Genomic DNA, 25,502 nt, shown 5'->3' on the forward strand with positions numbered 1-25,502 from the left:
CTGCTCTCCACTCCTCAATTCTCTCTTCTCTCTATTCTGTCCTCTCCTCCACCCTTCTCTCCCAACTCCTATGTCCTCTCCTCCTCTGCTCCCCTCTCTCTCTACCTGTTCTTTCTGTTTGCGCGTGCTTCGGGACCAGCTTTTGTGCTCAATGTGAGGCCATATCCACGAGGGAAGCCGCAGGCGGCGCACAGCCAAGTCCCCGCCCCACTCTCCACTGAATATGACACAGCTGCTTTTCAGAACCCAACCGCTCGAGCCCCTTCATCCTGAGAGCAAACAAAAAGTGGCTATTTATTAGAATACTTGTTTTGTATTGTTCAGCGCCACACAACAGACGCTTCATTATGTAAGAAGCAAACCCCTTTCACTGAGAGAAACAATAACTTGAAATTGTCTTTTAGAGTGTATAATAAATGTAATTTCTTCTTGTCTCTCCCCTCAGTGTGTGTTGAATGGTGGGTTTGGGCACCGGGCACGGATGGCACACACAGCGGTTAGAGTTTAGGGGCGATGGCGGTCTTACAGGAAGCTTTGGTGTGTTTAGGACGGCTTTAGGAGGAGGATGGGGAGAAAATCTATTCCTACTTCACTGACTACGATAGAGGATCAGGGAGACGTGCGTAAGTTTGCATAACCTCAGCTATTTTATGCACAAGGAGGTTGGTTAGTCTATCTTTCCCTTGTCACGTCTTTATTTTCTGGTGGCTGTTGTTGTAATAGATGTTACATATATATTATGCAGAACTGAAATAATTTATGTTTGAAAACTATTAGTGGGTGTGTAACACGAGTTTTTATGACAAGTTGCGATAGTTAAATAGAATAAATGGCAACTTTGGGTTCATCAGTGCATGTGCTCCGTCGTCCCTTAATTCAACGCAGATAAACTATAATACATTGTATTTGTGTGAGTAATTCAATTGAATTGGACGCAAATGCTACTCTCAATGCTTTGGTGAGTCTTGGAATCAGAGGGCGTAATAAACATCTACCACAATAACGCATATGCTACGCGCTATCACCTCTGCAATTTTGAAACACTTGCTATTTGTTGAATTACTGCTAACTGTATTTTGCCTATATTCTTCAATAAAGAGATAGCTTATGTTGATTGCAACGTGTAATTGTCGTGTTACCTTATAAACAATTGAACAATTAGGCTATGCCCTCAATTTATTTTAGACAAATATTCCCCCCCATTATATTACTCCCTTTTCTCATAATGTCCCTCTTTTTGTATTATATTTTTTTAGCTGAATGGAAAAAAACGCACTAGCGACTAGCCTATTTATGGACGTTGATGTGGTTGTTTTGCCGGGCACCGGATGCAGATCCGTTCCTTGAACGCACGGTGAGTGCACGCTGACCATCAACATGCAGTGGAGGGAGGGCAGGTTAGTGCCATACGGCTCCTTGGGACGTCCATACCCTAAACCCTAACCCCTACCCTTACCCAAACCCTTGTTTTACCCCCTTTTAAAATTCAACGACTAAGAGGACAGATTTGGGACGTCCCAGGGATCCCGTTTAGACTTTGTTGACTTCCCTCCACGGAGGGAGGCAGGTCAACAGATAGAGCAGCTCGCCTGATCTCTGTCGCTGTCGTTTTCACATGATATCCGGGTCGGTTAATTGACTCGTCCAAGTCGTGACTTTAAAGATCTTATTTTTGTGCCAGTGCAGCCATTGCCTTTAACTGGGCTATAAAGACAAAAACAGACTATCGATAACCATGTCATGCCCGATAAACAACCATATATAGCATATAGGCTATATCAAATCTTTTTTTATTTTCACTTGCGCCGAAAACAACAGGTGTAGACTTTACCGTAAAACGCTTACTTATGAGCCGTTTCCCAACAATGCAGAGTTAAAAAGTAAAACATCCTGATACTCTTCACACACATCAGCTGCTACTCTGTTCATTATCTATCCTGATACTCTTCACACACATCAGCTGCTACTCTGTTCATTATCTATCCTGATACTCTTCACACATGCTGCTGATACTACTCTGTTCATTATCTATCCTGATACTCTTCACACACATCAGCTGCTACTCTGTTCATTATCTATCCTGATCCCCTTCACACATGCTGCTGATACTACTCTGTTCATTATCTATCCTGATACTCTTCACACACATCAGCTGCTACTCTGTTCATTATCTATCCTGATACCCTTCACACATGCTGCTGATACTACTCTGTTCATTATCTATCCTGATACTCTTCACACACATCAGCTGCTACTCTGTTCATTATCTATCCTGATCCCCTTCACACATGCTGCTGATACTACTCTGTTCATTATCTATCCTGATACTCTTCACACACATCAGCTGCTACTCTGTTCATTATCTATCCTGATACCCTTCACACATGCTGCTGATACTACTCTGTTCATTATCTATCCTGATACTCTTCACACACATCAGCTGCTACTCTGTTCATTATCTATCCTGATACCCTTCACACATGCTGCTGATACTACTCTGTTCATTATCTATCCTGATACTCTTCACACACATCAGCTGCTACTCTGTTCATTATCTATCCTGATACTCTTCACACATGCTGCTGATACTACTCTGTTCATTATCTATCCTGATACTCTTCACACACATCAGCTGCTACTCTGTTCATTATCTATCCTGATACCCTTCACACATGCTGCTGATACTACTCTGTTCATTATCTATCCTGATACTCTTCACACACATCAGCTGCTACTCTGTTCATTATCTATCCTGATACTCTTCACACATGCTGCTGATACTACTCTGTTTATTATCTATCCTGATTGCCTTGTCACTTTTTCACCTAAAGGTAACAGTGACAAGGCAATCAGAATAGATAATAAACAGAGTAGCAGCATGTGTGAAGAATATCAGAATAGATAACAACCAGAGTAGCAGCATGTGTGAAGAATATCAGAATAGATAACAACCAGAGTAGCAGCATGTGTGAAGAATATCAGAATAGATAACAACCAGAGTAGCAGCATGTGTGAAGAATATCAGAATAGATAACAACCAGAGTAGCAGCATGTGTGAAGAGTATCAGAATAGATAACAACCAGAGTAGCAGCATGTGTGAAGAATATCAGAATAGATAACAACCAGAGTAGCAGCATGTGTGAAGAATATCAGAATAGATAACAACCAGAGTAGCAGCATGTGTGAACCTCTGCAGGGTTAAGGTAAGGGTTAATGTTTCCGATAAGCTTAAAACATAAATATTGAAAACTATTTTCTATCCAGTATTCGAACTTGCAATCTTTGAACTCAGAGGCAGATAAAGGACTTACAACAGAAACCTACTTAAAGATAACAGCACTCACTGTTGCTCCTAGTGGCCGGTTTCCACTTCCACAGACATTGATGGATGTCGAATATGTACTTGTATCACAGGTGACCTGGCCAGCGAGAGAGAGAGAGTGTGTGTGTGTGTGTGCGTGTGTGTGTGTGTGTGTGTGTGTGTGTGTGTGTGTGTGTGTGTGTGTGTGTGTGTGTGTGTGTGTGTGTGTGTGTGTGTGTGTGTGTGTGTGGACATGTTTAATTATTCTTGTGGGACCAACTGGGGACATTTTATTGGTCCTCACAAGGTCAAATGCTATTTCTAAGGGGTTTAGGGTCAATGTTATAATAGGGTTAGAATTAGGGTTAGGAGCTAGGGTTAAGGTAAGGGTACGGGTTAGGGTTACTGTTAGGGAAAATAGGATTTTGAATGGTACTGAATTGTGTGTCCATAGAAGGTTAGCTGTACAAGATTGTTTTTGTGCATGTGTGCATGTGTGCGTGGTGTAGCCATTTCTGTATAGGCTATTGACATTTAGCCTATAGGTCTACATATTTATCTCAAAGCAGCATAGACAGACTATAGTCGATAAATCGAATTTGTGTGCAGGCTGGTTCAAAATGCTGTGCAGGGTTATCATCATAATGTTACACTATGCCTTCTTGCCCTTCCTCCATCCCATCCCACACACACACACACACACACACGCACACTTGGGAGAAACGGGTTTGAGTGGCGCCAAATGAACTGTTTTAAACATACAAGTAGCCTGACCTGAAGCCCAATTTTGTTTTGATTGATTACTATCAAATTATAGAAACGAATTAGGCCCCGAGGATATGTGAAAAAAATAACATTTTAATGTTCTCACGGTAAAAATGTCAAATCTTTCGGATCCCTATGATTACCATTTCCAACCTGCATCCTCCGGATTAAGGCATTTCCCCCGTTGAAATCTGCATATAAAGTAGTGCCAGGGCGCCAGAAAATAACTATAATAAGGTGGAAGGGGATGAAAGTAATGACCCTGCTCTAGGGACCGCTGGAAACGGCTCTGTCCTTCTACCTCGATGGCTTCAATTGAAAATTCAGGGGCATTTATGTCAAACGCATGATAGAGCGGCCTAATAGGTAGGCCTAATTTTGGTTAATTTCCTTGGGTAAAGGTGGTAGTTTAGTCTAAATTCAATGGCTGATGGTCCGCTAAAACCACTCGTTAATCAAAATTAAATTTAAACCAAAAAAATAAAATAAAATAACGAATATTGTTCTAGGCTGGTTGAGGGGGCTGGATAAGTGGTGTGACCCTTGCCCCCGCGCGTGCACCTGCAGCAACGCGTGTGCAGCGTTTCGCAGACTGCGCACAAAGAAGCGGGGAGAATTCTAAGCTTGAGGCGAGTGATCGAGAATGACAGGAAAAGTAAATATGGCCCAAGATTGGTTGCAGTGCGTTTGCAAAAGCTAATTCCTCGCTGATGACGTTCAACACCGGTTCCACTTTGGTTTCAGGCTGTTTGAATTTTCTTCGATTTTTTGTTGTTGAAAATATAGGCATTTTGAGATTATGTTAAAGAGGATAAAATTATTAGCCTATAATTTTGTAATATTTAATAATTATGAGAATAATCTGAAATACTAAGTCTAATTATTATAATACCAATAATTTCCTTTATAATGATCACCCTCATCATCATAATTTAGCAAACAATCTCCCTAATGAAATACAAGGTTAGCTACATATGGCTAAATAAAGGAATCAGAAATCATCGAAATTAGCCTACATGAAGTAAACGTTTTAGTAGGCCTACATGTTCCAGAAACATTTGTCGATATTAATAATAATTATATAGGCCTTAGGTCATCAGCCATTATCCACTTTGAACACTCAAAACCATTTGATGCAATTTCATAACGATATGCCATAGAAAACCTTTATCTTTAGTTATTATTAAAGGCACTAATATGTTCAAATATGCTGTTCAAAAACAGGGTATGTTCACACACCTTAGACCAAAATAAATTCGACTCGAGCAAATTTGTTCCTTATTGTTGGCTATTTTAATGGATCGCAAAACCAACTTCCAGTCAAAATACACATTTTTCAAAAAATATTTTCATACTTTCAGAATATTTTAAATTGCAATAATCATTTAAAGCTATTAGCTATAGGACTTTGAAGTCACAGTATTTCAATGGCTTGTTTGTGTAATCACAATTTAAAGATGATGCTATAATGACAAGCCTCTCTCTGAAACATATTGTGGATTGTGTGATTTTCTTATTCATCGACATTATATATAAACCTACATTAGTATAATAACATGGGCCTGTGATATTGTGTTATTATAGACTATAATATAGGCCTATTATTATGATGTTACTTACTTGTTATTATTACAATTGTCCTATTATAGTCGGCCTAGTAATAATCTAGTTGTAGTGGGCAACAGTTGTGATGTGAAGTCAAAAAAGGGGCTCATATTTATTGCGATTTGATCTGGGAAGAGTGGTATCAGTGCGCTCTCTCTCGGTGGTTTGCGCACGCAAGTGTGTCAGTAGCCCATTCTCGGTGTGTCACAACCCAAAAAATATCTAATCCTCGAGCCATAAACCACGAGACGTGGGTTACGAGGATGTTATTGACCATTGTGAGATCCCTTAACTCTACCGGTTGCAGAGGGATAGATAGGCCTACGCCTGAATGCTCCTCCAGCTCCCGTATTGAAGGATATATGAGCCTAATTAAAAGCAACAAACCATGATACAATGATTAAATCGTTAGCCTCGCGGCGGGGAAGGAATATGTTTTTTGCCTTTCAATTAGCCGCTGATTGGGTTTTTCAGGGGAGGTCAGCTGTGAAATTTGATGCACGTGCGCGCGATCATGTGCCAGTTGAGATCTGACACCATAACACTCAGCCTTGCCAGTTTAAAATGAAATGAATTTGTTTTATTTTCTGTGTGGATAGGCATAGACCTAAATATATTAACCCCACGTTATTATTGGTTAAAAAGACAGCATTGGAATAGCATGCGTGGTTTTTCCGCATCTTAAAAAAATATATCGAATTTTGGTTTACTTTCTATCATCAAGCGTGTAAATTGTGTCACATAATTATTCACTTTGGTGCCCATATCTGTTTACAAAATGTTTTTGACTTTGGGTAGCGTAATAACCAGCTGTGAAGTGTATGCTATAGGTTCTTCTGGCAACACAAACGCCAATGGGAACACCATGGCGCACGCAAGGCACGCTCCCATGCTGTTCCCCTCCAGCAGACGGCGATGACAGTCTATCTCAAGTCTGCCCCAGTGACTACATTATAACAGCCTCCTTAACAGCTGATTAGAATAAGTAACATGTCTTCCCGCGGTCCAAAACCCCATTAGCTTGTTTGTAGAAGTATGACATCTGATAATGCCACACTTTGACGCACGGCTAGGTTGTGGTTAGTGACGCAAAACAGTGTGTGTGCGTGCGAGCTTGTGTGTGTGTAGGCCTATACGTGGCCAACATCTTCAACAAGCCAACAATCTGTAATTGTCTATTTGGTTCCTTATATATATATATATTTATTTATTCAGACTATACTCACTATTTTACTCAAAATGTATTCAACAGAAGTAGCTTATGAACTACTGACTGTTATAATGTATGTCATTTTGAAAAAATATAGTCCAAGACAGCTAGGTCGTTCAAGACTGAAGTCGAAATGGGATGCCTATCCATGTCCTGAAGACATCGTGGACACTTTTTTTTTTTTACCCTATCCCAAACCATAATCCTTACCTTAATCATTCGGACCGAGTGCCTAAACTTAACCCTTAACTTTGAAATTTGACGTTTGAAGAAATGGAACGATATAGAGCAGCAGGAGCAACAAAAACACTCGAAATTGGATGAATGTCTAATTCTGCAGTGAGACTGTGAAAGCGTCAAATGCTTAATGACTATGTGGTTGAATAACTTTTAGTCTAGAAGTCTTGAAAGTGGCAAACGGATTTATATGTAATTCCCGCAATTTTACTCACCATGTAACTTAGCGAGGGTGACCCACCTCTCACCCCCCTGCCAGTGTGTTCCTCTTTCACTGGTTCTGCGTCACCTGACTGAGTGCCATGCAAATCGCTTTGCTTCTAGAACGCTATTGGCCGCTCGTTGCTCATTTAACCGCTGTCAAGGCGCTTCATATGGCTGCCGCTTTAACTAACTTCTCAACTCCGACAGGGAAAGTGGCTCAAATGCGCCTTCTGTCAGCGTGGATGTGAACCAACAACCGAAGAGGAGATAAAGCATCCACGGGGAGAACATTTCTCTGACACTCTATGTATTGGATTATTAATTAAGTTGGCATTTAATTATTTTTGTGGTGTAGGATTGTCGTTCCCTCGTGTGCACCTGCTCTGCCGGACTCGCGCGCCGACTGAACCAGACTTTGTTTCATCTGTTGGTTGAAAGTTTGAAAACAAGGTGAATGTATAGCATGATGATGGAGACGGACCTCCAGTCCCCTGGACCCCAAACGAACACACATTTGGGGCAAACGGGGCCGAACAGTGGGTCCAAAGCGAATCAGGACCGGGTGAAGCGTCCGATGAACGCGTTCATGGTGTGGTCCCGCGGGCAGCGGAGAAAGATGGCCCAGGAAAACCCCAAGATGCACAACTCTGAGATCAGCAAGCGGCTGGGAGCCGAGTGGAAGGTCATGTCCGAGGCGGAGAAGAGACCCTTCATCGACGAAGCGAAGCGGTTACGAGCAATGCACATGAAGGAACACCCGGATTACAAGTACAGACCGAGACGGAAGACCAAGACGCTGCTGAAAAAGGACAAATACTCTCTGGCCGGTGGCCTGCTCTCTGGGGCCGGCGGCGGTGGAATGGGTCTGGGTGTCGGGATGGGTTCATCCGGCGTCGGCCAGAGGTTAGAGAGCACCGGGGGCCACGGGGGCTCCGCCAGCTCAGGCTACGCTCACATGAATGGCTGGGCGAACGGTGCGTACTCGGGGCAGATGGCTGCAGCTGCTGCGGCGGCGGCGATGATGCAAGAGGCGCAGCTAGCTTACAGCCAGCACCCGGGCAGCGGGCATCACCACCACTCACACCACCACCACCACCCGCACAACCCCCAGCCCATGCACCGCTACGACATGTCGGCACTCCAGTACAGCCCCATCTCGAACTCTGAGGGCTACATGAGCGCATCTCCGTCCGGCTATGGCGGGATCACCTACACGCAGCACCAGAGCTCTGGCGTCTCCTCCTCGGCTGCCATGGGCACGTTAGGGTCGCTGGTGAAGTCAGAGCCGAGCGTAAGCCCTCCCGTTAGCACTCACTCCAGGGGCCCTTGCCCCGGAGACTTGAGAGAGATGATAAGCATGTATTTACCGACCGGAGAGCCCGGGGACCCGTCGGTGCAAAGTAGACTCCACGCATTGCCGCAGCATTACCAGAGTGCGACGGCTGGGGTGAACGGAACGGTTCCATTAACGCATATATAGATTATTTATATGACTATGGAAACTGCAGACAGAATACAAAAATCCATAACCAAATATTTACTTATTTTTTAAATGATCACTGAACTACCTGCATTTTGTTCAGAATGTTTATGGTGTTCTTGTAAATTAAAAGTAAATTAGCCTATCCTTTCCCCTTTTGGAGTATACACTCTCTTACGAACAGGATATGAGTTCAGATACTGGTTGTTGTGTTATCATTTTGTAATTTTTTTATTAACCACACTTGTGGTTGAGGGCGATGCCAACCAAATTAATGAACACATTTGCTTAACTATAATCGAATTATTTTTGGTTCACTGTAAGTTATTGAAAAATACGAACATGTTTTCCAGAATCATGAAAGATGGATTTAAAGATTGATATTTTCCCCATTTAATAATTCCCTAAGAGATTGTAAACATTTCCGTTTACACTGTCTATTCATGATCATAATTATCTCTTCTTATTGTAATAATTATTGTAAATTGTGAATAATTTGAATATTTTAAAAGACTGACGCGCAACTGCTATTGTATAATTTACGAAATGCATTTCTGCTAGAGAGAGGTTCTGATATTGGGCTGAATTACAATTTAAATAAATTTCACACATATGTTGCTCTGATTCTACAAAAAAAAGTGTTAGCTTGATTATTGTTCACTATCTTCAGTTGCAAATGGTAATGAGTTATATTTCATTTGAAGGCCACGAAACTTTGAGTCTGAGGTAAAGCTACCTATACGGCAAAAACATTTTTTTAAATGGGAGAGTGTCTCTGGCAAACCCGTAACATGAAACAAATAGTTACAATGCGTAATATTTAATATAAGTAAACTTATTTTTTGGCCATTGGATTAAGTACACCCAAACTATTCTCAGGGTTTACCCTTATGGGTCTGTAATCATTTCTGTAAAGTTAACGTTACTAGCAAGTTGTCACGATAGAACAGAGAGAAGCACAGTATTCACATTCGTCCTTCAGAATATAGCCTACATTTCGGATATATGCGTGCAACGTCTCACTTGCAATATATTTTTGTAATTAATTATGCTCTTTTTGTTCTTGATTCGATTTATAAGTTGTATTTTGAATCTTTTCATGTTTTTTCTTTTCCATGATAATTTGAACGCAATTAGGCAACATGCATTAGGCCAATGGTTTGTTTTATTTTGATTACTGACAAACTTAGACTAGACCTGTTCCGCAGGTATTGATTATACAATAGGCTTATAGCACTTAATAACTTGATTTTCTGTTGTTATAATGTACAATAGATTATTCAAATAGCATAATATGATATATTTCTGTAGTAATTTGGCAAAAAATACATTAATATATCCTATAGCCCATAGAAAACAAGAGCAAAGCTATCTCGAGTTGGGTGACTTTTGTGACTTTTTTGAAAGACATTTTTCTTGCAAGCGCTGAAGGGATGAACCATGCAGGCCTATTTGGACAATAACGCTATGATTGCAAATGGCGATCACCAAATGCAACTAGTAAATGTAGAACGATTATTCAGGCTCACTAAAATATCCTAGGCTATATTTTATCACTAAAATTATGTTTTTAAACCTTATAAATGTGTAGGATATTTGACGTTTTTGTTATTGGCGAATTTAGGCCTACCCGTTTTATTGTTGTCATGAACAGTATAATAGGCCTACTGCTTTCAGTAAGTTAGCCTAATATTATTTTACTTCATAGCATATTGTCCTAAATGATTCCACTTAAATTATTATAGACTTGTTATAATTCAGATAATGAGTTGTATAAACCAGAATTAGGTTGTATACATACATAGCAAACTTCATTTGATTACTTTAGAATAGTTTAGTATTGAATTGACCTCATCTCACATTTTACTTGTGACTGACTATCTCCCAGTATTGAATACATTGACTACACTGTGAGTAGATAATCCTGATAAGTATGAGCTGAAGGCTTTTTAATGGTCTATTTGGGAGAAAAGTGGAAACTTTGCTGTTTTCTTGTTATGTGAGTAGGGGTCAAAGTTCAGGCTGTTTCCTTGATCCCTTAACAAAGCCTGTACCCCTGAATAGGAAGCAGTATGGATACAAAGAAACCACATTAGTCAGTGATTGACACACTCTGCATCCCTGCCATAGGCCTACTACAGCAAGTATACTTATGAAGGCTGCAATGCCAGAACAATGTGCCTGATTCACAAAATAGGGACAATTCAGTACAGCTCGGCTTGGCTCGCTTGACTTGGCTCGGTTTGGCCCTATAGTGTGTGACAGGCACTTGGATTTTAATGATCAAGAACCACTTTTCTATTGAACTTAGATTTCCCCCCAATAATGGTTGAATACATATTGCACTTCCAGGGAATAGATTCCGGATGGCAGTATCATCCAAGTAGATAAAGTTCTTTAATTAAGCCATGGTTGTATTACAGACGACATAGTACCTTCAACTCATTTGATCTTATTACCACTGTGTGTATTGGAAGTTTTACCCTTTGGAGATTCTGAGATGATGGTTAGTGTGTATGGGATGTTATATTCCTTTCCTCTGTGCCATGATGAATGGAGACTAGATGAAATCACTGTGCTGGAGAGGGAGATCTAAAATGTGTTGAAGAGGGTGATAAGTGTGTGTGACAGTTTTTTTGTGACTCGTTTTGAATCAGAGCAGATCATCTGTAGACATTAGGAAACAAGGAAGTGTGAGCTGTTCACTAGGTGTTTCAAGTGGAAGTGTTGTAATACCCACATGGCAGTCACAGACACTGAAACACATAGGCATGGCTAACATGATGAAATAAACAATTACACACAATTTAGATGCGAAGACTCGCAGTCTTATTAATACGTTGGCAGAAGTAGGATATGGGGATCTCTTGTGTCTTTCAGTTTCAACTGGACAGTTAGTTATAAATGACTAAAGAAAAACGGAGAGACTCATATGTCATCTGAGTAGACCGTCATTGTAAATAAGAATGTGTTCTTAACTGACTTGCCTAGTTAAATCAAATAAAAAAATGTAATAAAAATATGGTGTTACGAACAATCCATAAGAGCACAACAAATAATGATCCGCACGCGTATTGAATTGACAGTGATTTCCTCTTTGGGAGCAGCTTTATATGTGCATGATACATAGTTGCTGTTCTTATCTCCTGTCCAAATACTCCAATGCAATATCATTGCTGGGGCAGGAGGTTTTGGTCAGGGAACATGGAGAGGAGAAACTCCCTGCCCTATAGTCATTGCTAACCTGTACATGACCTCTGACCTAAGGGAACTTCTCTCTCATGCTGTGCTATGATTCCATAACCTTCTCCCCAAAGTGGGCACTTGCTCTATCCCTCTTATGGGTGGAACAGTATGGGAGTAAGCATGGGTTAGAGCAGAGTTCCCTTTGTAGTCCATTCCCTCTATGGGGGTTGCATGACACATTTCAAGACCTTTTGGAGCCTTTCTGTGCCTCATAGAGCTTGGAAAAAACATCTTTGGTGCATTGAGAAAAAGTATGAGATGGTATTTTCTGTTGTGACTTATGAGGACAGTTACATCCTGTTTCAGGCTATTGTGTCCACAGTTAGTCCAAATCAGGTCCCAAAAAGCATTATAATACTTATTATTATTATTTGAAACTCTTCTGCTCTTACACGGTTTAAACTAGAAACGTCATTCAAACTTTAAAATGTGCATACTGGTCTGGATTGAGTTACATACATACAACTTTTTGATATATTTTATACTTTTTAAACTATTAAGCTTTTTGTCCTTCTTTCTTACCTCCATCCACTTTAATGGAATGTCCTCAACGTTCTAAATGCTCCATTATGACATCATCACTTCCAACATTCTATTCACTGTAATTGCAACAAATGCGACTTTTGACACAAATAAGCTACTTTGACCACTTTACCAACAATTTAGACAATAAGTCTGCCGAGTGGCGCATCTCAGTGCTACAGGTTTCACTACAGACCCTGGTTTGTTCCCGGGCTGTATCACAACCGGCCGTGATTGGGAGTCCCATAGGGTGGCGCACAATTGGCCCAGCGTCGTCCGGGTTAGGGAAGGGTTTGGCCGTGGTAGGCCGTCATTGTAAAATATGAATTTGTTCTTAACTGACTTGGCTAGTAAAAATTTTAAAAAGTTAGTGTATGAACTCTTCCTCTACTTCTCTGCTATTTAAATCTGAGCTCAGAACGAAAATATCTTATTCCAATCAAACGGTACAGTTATTTTAGTAACCACATCAACTACTTTTTCCCGTAACTTTATAAAACAACTGCCGTTTTGACCACTCCCACAACAGGATAGACAAACACTTAGAGGATCTAACATCATAGTCTAATTCTCTGCTATTCAAATCCGGACTCGGAACAGAATTATCTCATACCAATCAAGCGCTACAGATGTTGTTCTGAGTTTAGTGACAAAAAGTAACTAGCTAACGTCAGCTAACAGCTCTCTCATGTCTCATCATTGAGAAGCCCAAACAGAGCCGTTGCTATCGATACTCACAGACGTAGAGTCGCACAAGCAAAAATTACGAGTAGTGTGAATGGGGTGATTGCATTTAGAACAATTGTGAACACCAAGAAAGTAGCGACAATGAGGCAGACAATGCAACATCGCATCGTCCTCCTTAAGATCGAGCCTCGTGCTCTAAATAACTCACCTGCTGATCCCGCTGCTCTGATTGGTAGTGCTGAGCATTAACGCTTTTTCAGATCGGTTTGGTTTCGGTACGATTATTAAAAAATAATAATGGTTTTCGATTTCGGTTTAGATGATTTTGTTTAACATTAAGTGCACTATGCATTATGTGGGTTGAATGCTTTAACAACACCGAATAAAACAATGAATAAAAGTCCCATGATGGTAGTGACTGCCCCTTACTGCTTATCCATCATTTATTCACATACTTTACTTTATTATTTGATTATTTAATCCGAAGTAATCATTTCATAGAGCTACTGTATGACAAAATCAATATTTTAGTAGTTCTTCAAAGTTAAAAAAACACAGACCAGGCAAGTAGAAGTGCAATTGATTATGGTCACTGGATTTAATTACCATGTTTTCTGCACTAAACTATGTAGAAATATATACTACAACTTCCTACTACATTGCACAGTTCAGGTTTGATCTGATTTATCTCTAGAGAAACTTTCCAATGTTTGCGTTGAGCTCACAGAAAAAAAAGAACAAAATGGAATTAAAATCATTAATATGACGTTGGTCAATTAGTTGTTTAATAAATGAAAAATAACTGATGTTCCAGTTAATCGCTCAGCACTACTGATTGGATAGAGCGAAGCTGTCTCCATTCACTCCTTTCATATTTAACTCGATCACTTCTCATCGCACACCTTTCAGTTTTCACGCAACAATTGTAGTTTAGATACCGACCAGAACTACTGACCACAACCTACTGACCATAACCACACAACTACTGACCAACTTCTACTGAACCACAAATATTGTAAACAACCACACAACTACCGACAACAACTACTGACCACAACTACTAACCACAGCTTCTGACCAATGCCACACAACTACTGACCACAACGACTAAACCAAAACGACTAACACAACCACAAAACTACTAACCACAACTACTGACCACAAAACTTCTGAACCACACAACTAATGTCCACAACAACACAACTCCTGACCACAACTGCTGAACCACACAACTACTTACCAAAACTACTGAACAAAACTACTGACCACTACTGAAAACAACTACTGACCACAATTACTGACCACAACCACACAACTAATGAACCACACAACTACTTACCAAAACTACTGACCGCTACTGAGCACAACTACTGAGCACAACTACTGACGACAAAAATACTGAACCACGCAACTACTGACCACAACTACTGTCCACCACTACTGACCACAACCACACAACTACTGACCACAACTGCAGAACCACTGGCCACACAACTACTGACCAGAACCACTGGCCACAACGACTGACCGCAAACATACTGAACCACACAACTACTGACCACAAAAATGCTGCACCACACAACTACTGACCACAACTACTGCTCAGGTCGGCACTAGCTCTGGTCCAGCTCTGGTCCTGGGTGTAGCAAGCTAGCTACGGTTTGCACTTGCTCTGGTCTAGCTCTGGTCTGCACTATAAATTATAACTACTTAAATGTGAATAAATTAGCATATAATACCCACCAACAATAATTGTAACTATTGAACCGTTCAAGCTAGAGACACCAAACCAACTTTCACATGTTCAGGCTATCATACCCCATAATTTCCTAACAATTACCCAACAAATCAATCAATATTTTAATCTAACTACTTTTTCAACTACAACCAGTCACCACCATTACTACTGCAGACACTACCACTACTATATCTTATTTCATTTAGTTTGCTGGAAAAAAATGCTTCACCCGTGCTGCAGACGGCTATATCGGCCCACTGAAAAAATATTATTTAAAATTTGTATTATTATTATTTTAATTCTTATTTTTTAGGTGGTGCAGCAGCACCCTCAGCACCCCTACTTCCCACAGCTTTGCTGTTAGCCTAAATCCTTTATTTATATGATCGAACTACAGGTAGCTATCAGTAGGTCCACATGTGAACATATTCTACCTATTTCTTCAACTACCACAAAAATCATTTTAAAGAGCTGTCATCACTAGATTCATCATATTTCTCTCCCCAAATAATATCCTAAAACTTTCCAATCATTATATCATCATTCAACTAAAATCAAACTTAATTTGCACTGAACATTTTACAAAAGTAAATCGTGCATCAATTTTTCTGAAATTCACCGCATGAATAATTCATAGTGGCTTTGCTTTCCTAATAGTGTTGTCCACATGATCCTACCTTTTATTTCAGTCTTCTGAAAGAAGATCACTATGTCTTTCTTCTTTCAGTTTTCACATATAACAATGCAAGAAATATAGAAATATAGGAATATAGAAACTTTCACCACCAGTTTTGCCCCAATCAGGAATATCAAACTGTTCCACCATTTAGAAAACTGATGATACATCTTGTACTGTAGGCCTATACACATCTATCTGCCTATAGGTAGGTATACTGCCTTATTTAAAATTGGTTAACTATGGTGTATACCAGTGGAGGCTGGTGGGATGAGCTATATGAGGACAGGCTCATTGTAATGGCTGTAATGTAATCCATGGAATGGAGTCGAACATGTGGTTTCCATTTATCCCATCCCAGACGTGACAACTAGCCCGTCCTCCAATAGCTCCTCCCACCAGCCTCCACTGGTACCAACTTTAGAAGTTCAGAGGACCATACCGCACCTACGGCCGCCTACAGCACCTATCAGAGAGCCGCCTGCCCAAGATACAGGTGGAGACCATTGAATTCAATAAAACAAACTGCTGAATTCAATAAAACAAACTGCTGAATTCAATAAAACAAACTGCTGAATTCAATAAAACAAACTGCTGAATTCAATAAAACAAACTGCTGAATTCAATAAAACAAACTGCTGAATTCAATAAAACAAACTGCTGAATTCAATAAAACAAACTGCTGAAAACTGAGTTTGGTGTGGATCCTAAACAGACAGTGATATGGCGTCTGCAGAGCTCCCCTCCTACGCAGCGGAGGAGCACATAGCATGGCCCGCTTGGAGGTTATTTGTATTTTATCTGCAGATGTAAAGCGACACAGATTAACACTGAAAAAACAGAGAGGCGGGGCGCGTCACGGCACATCGCTAGGTTAAAAGAGGAGTGTTCTGGTAAATTGAACCCGAATAATTTACTACTCGACCACAGAGGGGAAAGTGGAAGGGAGGGGAAGTGATGGGGAACGGGGTTTGGGGCAAAGGTGGCGATGTGGAGGTTGGGGAATGGAAGAGAGGAAGAGGGAGGGGAACAGCAGCAGTAAATCTCTGACCAATAAATCTCTCCAGCATGCGATACTCTTATCTTGTAGCCACCGATATATTCCACGCTAGGAAGCCATCAGCGCTGGCGCACACTCGGCGTTGGTAAAGCCCCGATCCCTTGCACTCGCTGTCCTAAATGGGGATAATTAGCGTCACTTTATCACGCCTCTGCATATTTTCTCCGCTTTCCCTCCATCCCCAACGCCCCCCTCCCCCAAAAAAACCCAGCCGAGTTTGCCTGCTCTCGGTGCCCGCTCTGTCACAGAAGATTACGGAGACAGATTGCACAGAACGAATGTGCCAGGCAAGATTAGCGGGGAATAGAGAAAGCAACTGGGCCAATGAATTCCTCGCGAGGGCCTTATCGTGCAATTACACGTTGACATGTTTAACAATCTTGCTGCCTCTTAATCCCGCGCTCTTCCAGGAGCGCTGCGATGCTGCTGTTGCTGCTGCTCTGTCCAGCACCATACACTGGAGAACAGGCCCCAATGCACCGACACGTGGTGGCACACAGACTGCTGACACACACACAGGGAAAGTTTATTATTTTTTCACACATTTGCAAACTTTTACTCTTGTTGTTTCCTGCTCTCTTGCACTGCTGTTTCCTCACAACACGAGCAATTTTGAGAATGATGTTCTGTAGACTATCCTTCTGAACTGTTTGTCAGAAGATGTTCAATTAGACAGTGTCTAAGCAATCAGCCGGGGAAATTATTCTATTGATGATTCAACTTTGAAGTTGAATGAAAATAATAAGTTTGATGAGAATTAAACTTTGAAGTTTAATCATCCACATTTTGAATACTTCTCTGTAGTATTATTTTATTTGAGGACTTTTAACCTATGAACGGGGACTCTGTGAAAATGGTTGATAATGTTGGGAATATAGGGCTCGGGAGTGTAGCAGCGGTCTAATGGCACTGCATCTCAGTGCTAGAGGCGTCACTACAGACACCCTGGTTCGAATCCAGGCTGTATCACAACCGGCCGTGATTGGGAGTCCCATAGTGCGGCGCACAATTGACCCATCGTCGTTCGGGTTGGGCCGGTGTAGGCCGTCATTGTAAATAATAATTTGTTCTTAACTGACTTGCCAAGCTAAATAAAATGTAATTGATTCAGGCCTAAACAGTATTTCACCGTCCATCGCGAAGGGTGATGGTGAGAAATATTTAGCCTTGATCATTTGTTTAGAGTTCGTTTTGGACTCTTTTCCCCTCTCTCCTCTTTCCTCCTTCACCCCCCCCCCCTTAACTTCCCTCCTCTCCCTCCATCCCTCCTGCTTGGTGGTAGCGGGGCCTGTGTGGGAGTGATTGTGAGCGCCACTGTTGGAATTTGGCAGCGGCCGCGGTTTGGAGAGCCGCCCCACGCTGAGCCCCATTCAGCGACCGGCGCACTGTGAGGTTGGGAAGTTTCACTCAGCCGTACAACTCAATGCCCCAACAAAGGCGATTACAAGCCCCAGTGCATTCCTGAAGGGACCCGGTAGCGACGCAGGTGCGAGGGAACCGGGGGAACCCGTCAGAGAAGTGTCAAAAACGGGACAGTGCCGGGACCACACAAAACCTAACGCACCGCGGGTAGCAGGGATTTCTTTGGAAGGGGTCGGGGGTAGAATGAAAATAATAAGTTTGATGAGGATAACGTTTTGGGGTACTTTAGAACAGGCTTGTCTGTCTGCCCAGTGTATGAAAGGAAGAGAAATCGTCCAATTTAGTGAGAGAAACACATTTCTTAGACACATTTTCAAGTCAGCAATGCCCTGATTGTTGATTTGAAAAGAATATACTTATTTCGGCTTAGCCGAAATATCGATATTTGACCAAATAACTGAAAGGACACGTACAAAAAAAAAAATCGTATAAAAAAGCGAAAAGTAGTCTGCAAGAAAAAATCTCCTCTAATTCTTCCTCGATTGGTAGCAGAATAAATGTTGCACAGAGGTTAACTGCGTTGCAATGCGCCCAAGCGTGTGTTTTTGGCTGGCTATAGGTCTGTCTGTATCGCGGAGACAGACGGTATATTTGATTAGAGCAGCGCCTAACTATCAGTTACCGAGGAGAAACAGGGGATCCCTAAGGAGCGGTAATCAGCACGCCAGCAGCTCGCGGACCTCTCATTTCCCACCACTGCAACATAATGGAGGCGCGCAGGACCGCATGAGAATCAGCCCAGCGCAGGAAAATAACTGTCACTCACTGTTTGGCGACCGAATACAAGACACAGTATTCATTCCTCTGTGACACGAAACAGCTAGAGTCTGTGAATCAAATTTACAGAAACGAAACTTACTTTTTGTTTGTTATGAACACCTCGTTTGTAGCATCTTTGGAAGAGTTTCCTTATTATAGGCCTATGGAAAGGGAATTTTGTAAGTAGGTGCCTCTAATTTCCATGCGTGGACGCCATGGGGGTCTTGTGTAATCGGACTACTCCGCTCTTCCCTGCCCTCACCTGAGTGCTACCCACAGGGGTGAGTGGGGGACAAAAGCGGTCCCCCGCACCGCAGCGGTGGTCAGTCAAGCAGAGCGGACTATGCTAATGTTCCTGACCCAGAGAGGCAAAGGGGGGCGAACAGAGATTCCGATTGTTCATGATCTCACGAAATACACAGCTGCAAAGCAATGCTAGCAATGCTGCGAGACTTTCAGATCCAAGCCAATGCATGACGCGGCCAGAGTATACTCTGTGATCGCCAATTTAAAGTATGTATACATGCAGTTTGACCACGTTCAGAAAGGGAGTTGTGCCTAACTTCAGGCAACGCTGAAAGGGCTTCTGTCTATAACTTGAACGTTATTCTATATCGTTAATATGATCCAATGCCCCTCTTTCTATCTGCCCCTGCTGTAGGCTGTGTAAAGCACTGTCAAATGCTACAAGATTAGAAACGTTGGTCATTATTCCTGCGTGCTTCACTATATACCATTCTAGCCGGACGAGAGCTGTCCAGTGCTGAAATGACAGCGACTGAAATCACGTCATTTCAGCACCTCCTCGAGTCGTGCGTGAAGAAGCCAACAGTGTGTAGACTCTCTGCTGAAAAATGTATTGTAAAAAAAATATAGGCTATTGGATTAGGCCAAACGGGATGATTTATCAGGGTGGCAGGAAGCCTTGCCTTTAAGAGCGTTGGGCCAGTAATCGACATGAGCAAGCCACTTAACACTAACTACTTCTGTAAGACGCTCTGGTTAAGAGCATCTGCTAAATTACAAAAATGTCAAATGTAGGCAACTGAAGAAGTGGAGTGCATGATCTCCTATACTAAAGTTGATTGAATTCAATCAAATTGAGGGACAATAGAATAAATTAATAACACGACAGTAGGCACATTCTAGATGTGGTGAATCATTTCCACAAGTTGTACGCTTGAAAACGCAATGGGTTACCTAAATTCCAGACTTACAGTACCAGTCAAAAGTTTGGACACACCTACTCATTCAAGGGTTTTTCTTTATTTTTTGCTACTTTCTACATTATAAAATAATAGTGAAGACATCAAAACTATGGCATAACACATATGGAATCATGTTGTAAAAAAAAAGTGTTGAACAAATTCTTCAAAGTATCCACCCTTTGTGTTGATGACAGCTTTGCAAACTCATGGCATTCTTTCAACCAGATTCATGAGGAATGCTTTTCCAACAGTCTTGAAGGAGTTCCCACATATGCTAAGCACTTGTTGGCTGCTTTCCTTCTGTAAGGACAAACGCTGGGAAACGAGAAGCAAGTACAGGGAGTGAACATTTAATAAATAACGGACATGAAACAGAATGTGGATAGCGTCTGGACAGGGGAAACAAAACAACATTAATGTAGACACCGGGATGAAACTGAGGAATAAACAAATATAGGTGAGGTAATCAATATGTGATGGAGTCCAGGTGAGTAAAATGAAGCGCTGGTGCATGTAACAATGGTGACAGGTGTGTGTAATGATGGGCAGCCTGGCGCCCTCAAGTGCCAGAGAGGGGGAGCGGGCGCAGGCGTGACACCTTCACTCTGCGGTCCAACTCATCCCAAACCATCTCAATTGGGTTGAGGTCAGGTGATTGTGGAGTTGGTCTTTTATGGACTTGGTCTTTTGCCAAATAGGGGTATATTCTGTATACCAACCCCTACCTTGTCACAACACAACTGATTGGCTCAAACTCATTAAGAAGGAAATCATTTCCACAATTCACTTTTAACAAGGCCACCTGTTAATTGAAATTCATTACAGGTGACTACCTCGTGAAGCTGGTTGAGAGAATCCCAAGAGTGTGCAAAACTGTCATCAAGGCAAAGGGAGGCTACATTGAAGAATCGAAAATCGGAAATATATTCTGATTTGTTTAACACTTTTTTGCTCACTACATGATGTTATTTCATAGTTTTGATGTCTTCACTATTATTCTACAATGTAGAAAATAGTAAAAGTAAAGAAAACATCTTGAATAAGTAGGTGTGTCCAAACTTTTGATTGGCACTGTACTTCACAGCCTATATTTGACCCCTCTCCCGGAGTCAACCAGACAACAACACCCTGGGAAAGGACAAAACACCGCCTGGAATTGTTTTTGTTTTCCCTCCAATGGTTGCTTGCTGTTTTGTGTAGGGGCGAACTTATACCGCTGATTGAGTCTGAGCCGCTTCAGTCCAAAGCTATCATCTACGAGCTGACAATAACAGGAGAGAGAAGAGAACGAAAATACTTTATGTTTATGGATCGCTCATTGATCTTGCGCGGGTCTTTGAAGCGGTTTGTTTGTTTGTTATTTTGATGACTGGCTCATTGTAAACAGACAGCGGGGGTTGGGGGACTGCTAGGAGGGTTGGCGCGGCCGCGGGAGCGCGCACAATTCCCTTTCGCTTGGACGGTCGATGACAGCATGTGATCCGGTGTTCATGCCTGGAGACGCGAGGAAATGGTGGCAGAGGGAGCAGGGTAGTTTGGCGGTAATGACACCCCCTACAGCTCGTTATTACTTAAAGACCATGTCGCTGTGAAATTAGAGTTTGGTGGTGGCATGGTGCTCTGAGCTTGTCAGTCTGTCTCCCCAGCCTGCTCACCCCTTCCTCCCCACCATCTACTCCCTTCACAGAGCCGCATCCGCAAGATCTTTCTTTTTGAATTTTTGAATGTATTTTCTCTATCTCTTTCTCTCTCACACATACAGAGAGAGAGCGAGAGAGAGAGAGATCATTATATTTTGTTGAAGTTTTCCTTTAATTTCTATGCTTATGTAGGACTATAAGGTCGTAAATGAGTTATGTCACCATGACACTGTAATAATCAGTCTATGGATTGTGATAATAGTGATCAATCAATAAATCAATCAGATGTATGTTTGAAACCCTTTTTACATCAACAGATGTGGTTTATAGCAAAGGTGTCTTGCTGGTCCGAGTGTTTTGTCTCAGGTCCAGTTGACTCAGCTGTCCTCCATGTGTTCTCCTCCACATCTTTAACATTCACATTAACATCAGCCAGTGAAGAGAGACTGCTGTCGCTAACAGTATGAAGCACAGTGCTCACTGCTGCCAAGACAGCTAATCCTTTTAGTGCACTGCTGTATAATCACACACACACACACACACACACACACACACACACACACACACACACACACACACACACACACACACACACACACACACACACACACACACACACACACACACACACACACACACACACACACACACACACTAAAGTGTACTCTCACAATTCTCTATCTTACAGTCACACACACACAAACACACACCAGGCTGTAAAGGATTTCTGATAGCTCAGTGCCAGGTGATTATTTCCAAAGTGGCGTGGAAGGGGTTAATGGGAGCTCAACGAGTCGGGCTAAGAAACATTGTTTTTATTTCCTGATGCTGCAGCCCTGCACCACGCTGATAGCTGTTTGAACTCCCTGACCTCTGACCTTTGTGAGGTCAAGTGATCAACAACCGTGGTCATTTAGATGGGGTCAGATTATAGCCTGTAAGGGATGTGCACTTCACACCAATCCCTCAGTGGAGGAGGTGTAAATTGCCTTTAATGATTATGATAACGCTACTCTAATTGTTTTCAAGGCCATTAGATTGTTATAAGCTATCAGACAATTTAGCAGAGCTAGGTGAAATGGGATTAATTTGATTCATTTATAAGTGTGCTGATAACCTTACTGGTTTTAAGGAAATTCACCTTTTGGCCTACATTTACATCGTGTGTGTGTGTGTGTGTGTGTGTGTGTGTGTGTGTGTGTGTGTGTGTGTGTGTGTGTGTGTGTGTGTGTGTGTGTGTGTGTGTGTGTGTGTGTGTGTGTGTGTGGGTGTGTGTGTGTGTGTGTGTGCATGTTAGTTTTAAGCATGGTAGGTACAATTCACAGGTGGCTGGAGGACAGGCTCATAGTAATTGCTGGAATATAAACAATGGAATGATATCAAACACATGGTTACCATGTCCTCCCCTCACCAGCCTCCTGTGGTACAATTACTGTAAATAATAACTCTACCTGGTCAATCATGGATAAGAAAAATAAAGATCATACTGTATGGTTGGAGACCAGACTCCATGTGGATGTGGTCTAGGACCTACCTGTTCTTTCCCCCTAGTCTGCCAGTTTCCAAGAAAGCTCCATATCTGTGTGATCAGAAGAGATAAATATTGTTGTGGTGTCTGAACTGACTGACTGCTGACCTTTAGATGTCTGTCTCACTAAGTCCATCGTCTCTCTCTCTCTCTTTCCCCCTCTCCTTATCCCCCCTCCCTCCCCAGGGTGTCCAGTATGATAACTGCCATGGTGGACTGTCCATGGATCACCGTGGAGACCTGTGATTGACAGACAGGCACTAGCCCCCGTCTGGCTGGCTGGCAGGCCGTCATTACGATGAGCAGGAGCAGATTTGCTATGCTGGCGACAGGACCGCACGGGAAATGTCAACGACCATCAGAGCCCCAGACAGACTTCCTCCCCTCCCCCAAGTACCTCACCTAATGTCAGCTAATGCCCATGCTCATCATCCAGACCCTCGGTACCATCAACACAGCTTCACATACTTCATCTACACTCATTTACAAACCACATGCACACAAAGCACTCTACCCCTGTATACTTCGTCCAACAACTCAACACGCCTCACCCAAACCCCCACATGGCTCACCCATCCCTCACATATTTCACCCCAACCCCTATGTATCACCCAACGGCCTCACACCTCATCCAACCACCACAGTACCTCACTCCTTATGTGCGTCATCCGCCCCACACATCCACCCGTCACCCCCCCCGTCACCCCCCATGCACCTCAGCCAGCCTCCTATATTAATACCATGTCTCCCTCTATTGGCCTATTGCCCAGCAGCACTCTGCATGTTAACATTTCAAAATTCCTCAAATGGTGAGAAAGAAGTATTTTCTTGCCTTCAGTCTATGTGAACAGCCAGTCTGCCCTGCATGCCAGACAGCTAGCTAGAACATCACGTGTGGTCAGTTCTGAGACAGACTGGCACTCTGACAGGCACCCTGACCAGAGTAAGTGCCTCACACATATTACAGCAGTTTACTGCAGTTTGGCAGGACACTGACAACAAGACCAGCCAATGCCTGGCAAACTGACTGACCCCCGGTCTAGTTGGCACCTAGTAAGATAAGGAGAAAATATAAGGAATATGACATTGAGATCATGTGTAAGTGAAAAAGGTTTCGGTAATTATTTTCTCTTTCTTGACGTGTTTTTTTTTTCTGCAAACGTACACACAGTGCAAACGTTTAGGAAATCTGTTCCAAGGTATCTCTAGAGTAAAGTCTTAACAGTCATCCTTCTCCTCTCCGGGCCCAGACACAGCGTCATGTTCATGTTGGTACTATTCAGAGCTCTGCTGCCTTGAATGATACCACAAAACTAAATAAACACATTAAAATGGCTTCCTGTCGCCTCCCATTGGCGACACAGGAAGAAATCTCAGTTTCATTACATAGGAAATTAAAAGGAAGGGTATTTGTAGAGTACAAGGAGGAAAGGTGAGGAAAACTTTCTGCGAGACCACAATCTAACTATATTACATATAATCACTCATTGAAATAGTTTTTTATTTATTTGAATTCTGTTCCTCCAGCCTGGGATTTTTAAAATTCCTGCCATCGATCTAGAAGCTGCTTGAAGCAGTGGGAGAGAGGGTTAGATCTGTGGTATGGAAATACTGGGCAGAAGTTATGAATGAGGCAATCTAAAAAATTAATAGGTAAATCAATGAAGCATTCAATGTGCATCAACATTGACTTAATCAAGCATTCGTCTTTATGGTCTTGTATTATTGATTTTATATCAACGTATCAAGTTGAAATCAAAATTATTTTTGCTTCTGTACATTTTGAGGATTGACTGAAAACCTGTCCCTTGCATTAGAAATAAAATGCAATGCAAAATAAAGAGTTATCTGTTTTTTGTGTGTCCCAACACCCTATTGTGTGTACGTGTACCCAAACAGACACATAAACACAGACTCATGTATTATGTGCATCAACGTGGTACCAACCTGTAATTACAAACGATTGGAAACACACACACACACACACACACACACACACACACACACACACACACACACACACACACACACACACACACACACACACACACACACACACACACACACACACACACACACACACACACACACACACACACACACAGGAATTGAAGGCTCTTAGGAGCAGTTTGATGTTGGTTAGTTATTTCCATGGTGTCCTACTCTGTGGGATGTTAATATGCAGGTGTGTTCTTCTGACCCAGACAGACTGT

At 42.0% G+C, this 25,502-nt stretch overlaps 1 protein-coding gene across 3 annotated transcripts; it reads left to right on the forward strand.

Moving 5' to 3' along the window:
• The first annotated feature begins 251 nt into the window (after nt 1-251).
• Nucleotides 252-25,130, forward strand: LOC112225372 (transcription factor Sox-1a-like). Of its 3 annotated transcripts, XR_002949567.2 has the most exons (4): nt 252-349; nt 446-623; nt 1,257-1,354; nt 23,476-25,130. XR_002949567.2 is itself a non-coding variant. In XM_024389285.1 (2 exons), the coding sequence occupies exons 1-2, from the start codon at nt 7,778-7,780 to the stop codon at nt 23,533-23,535; spliced, it is 897 nt and encodes a 298-aa protein (XP_024245053.1). In that variant the 5' UTR covers nt 7,480-7,777; the 3' UTR covers nt 23,536-25,130. The 3 variants fall into 3 exon arrangements, 1 of the variants encoding a protein (XP_024245053.1); XR_002949568.2 differs by lacking the exon at nt 1,257-1,354; XM_024389285.1 differs by lacking the exons at nt 252-349; nt 446-623; nt 1,257-1,354 and adding an exon at nt 7,480-8,614.
• The last annotated feature ends 372 nt before the right edge of the window (nt 25,131-25,502 follow it).

The sequence above is a fragment of the Oncorhynchus tshawytscha genome, linkage group LG26, assembly GCF_018296145.1.
Source record: "Oncorhynchus tshawytscha isolate Ot180627B linkage group LG26, Otsh_v2.0, whole genome shotgun sequence".
NCBI lineage: Eukaryota > Metazoa > Chordata > Actinopteri > Salmoniformes > Salmonidae > Oncorhynchus > Oncorhynchus tshawytscha.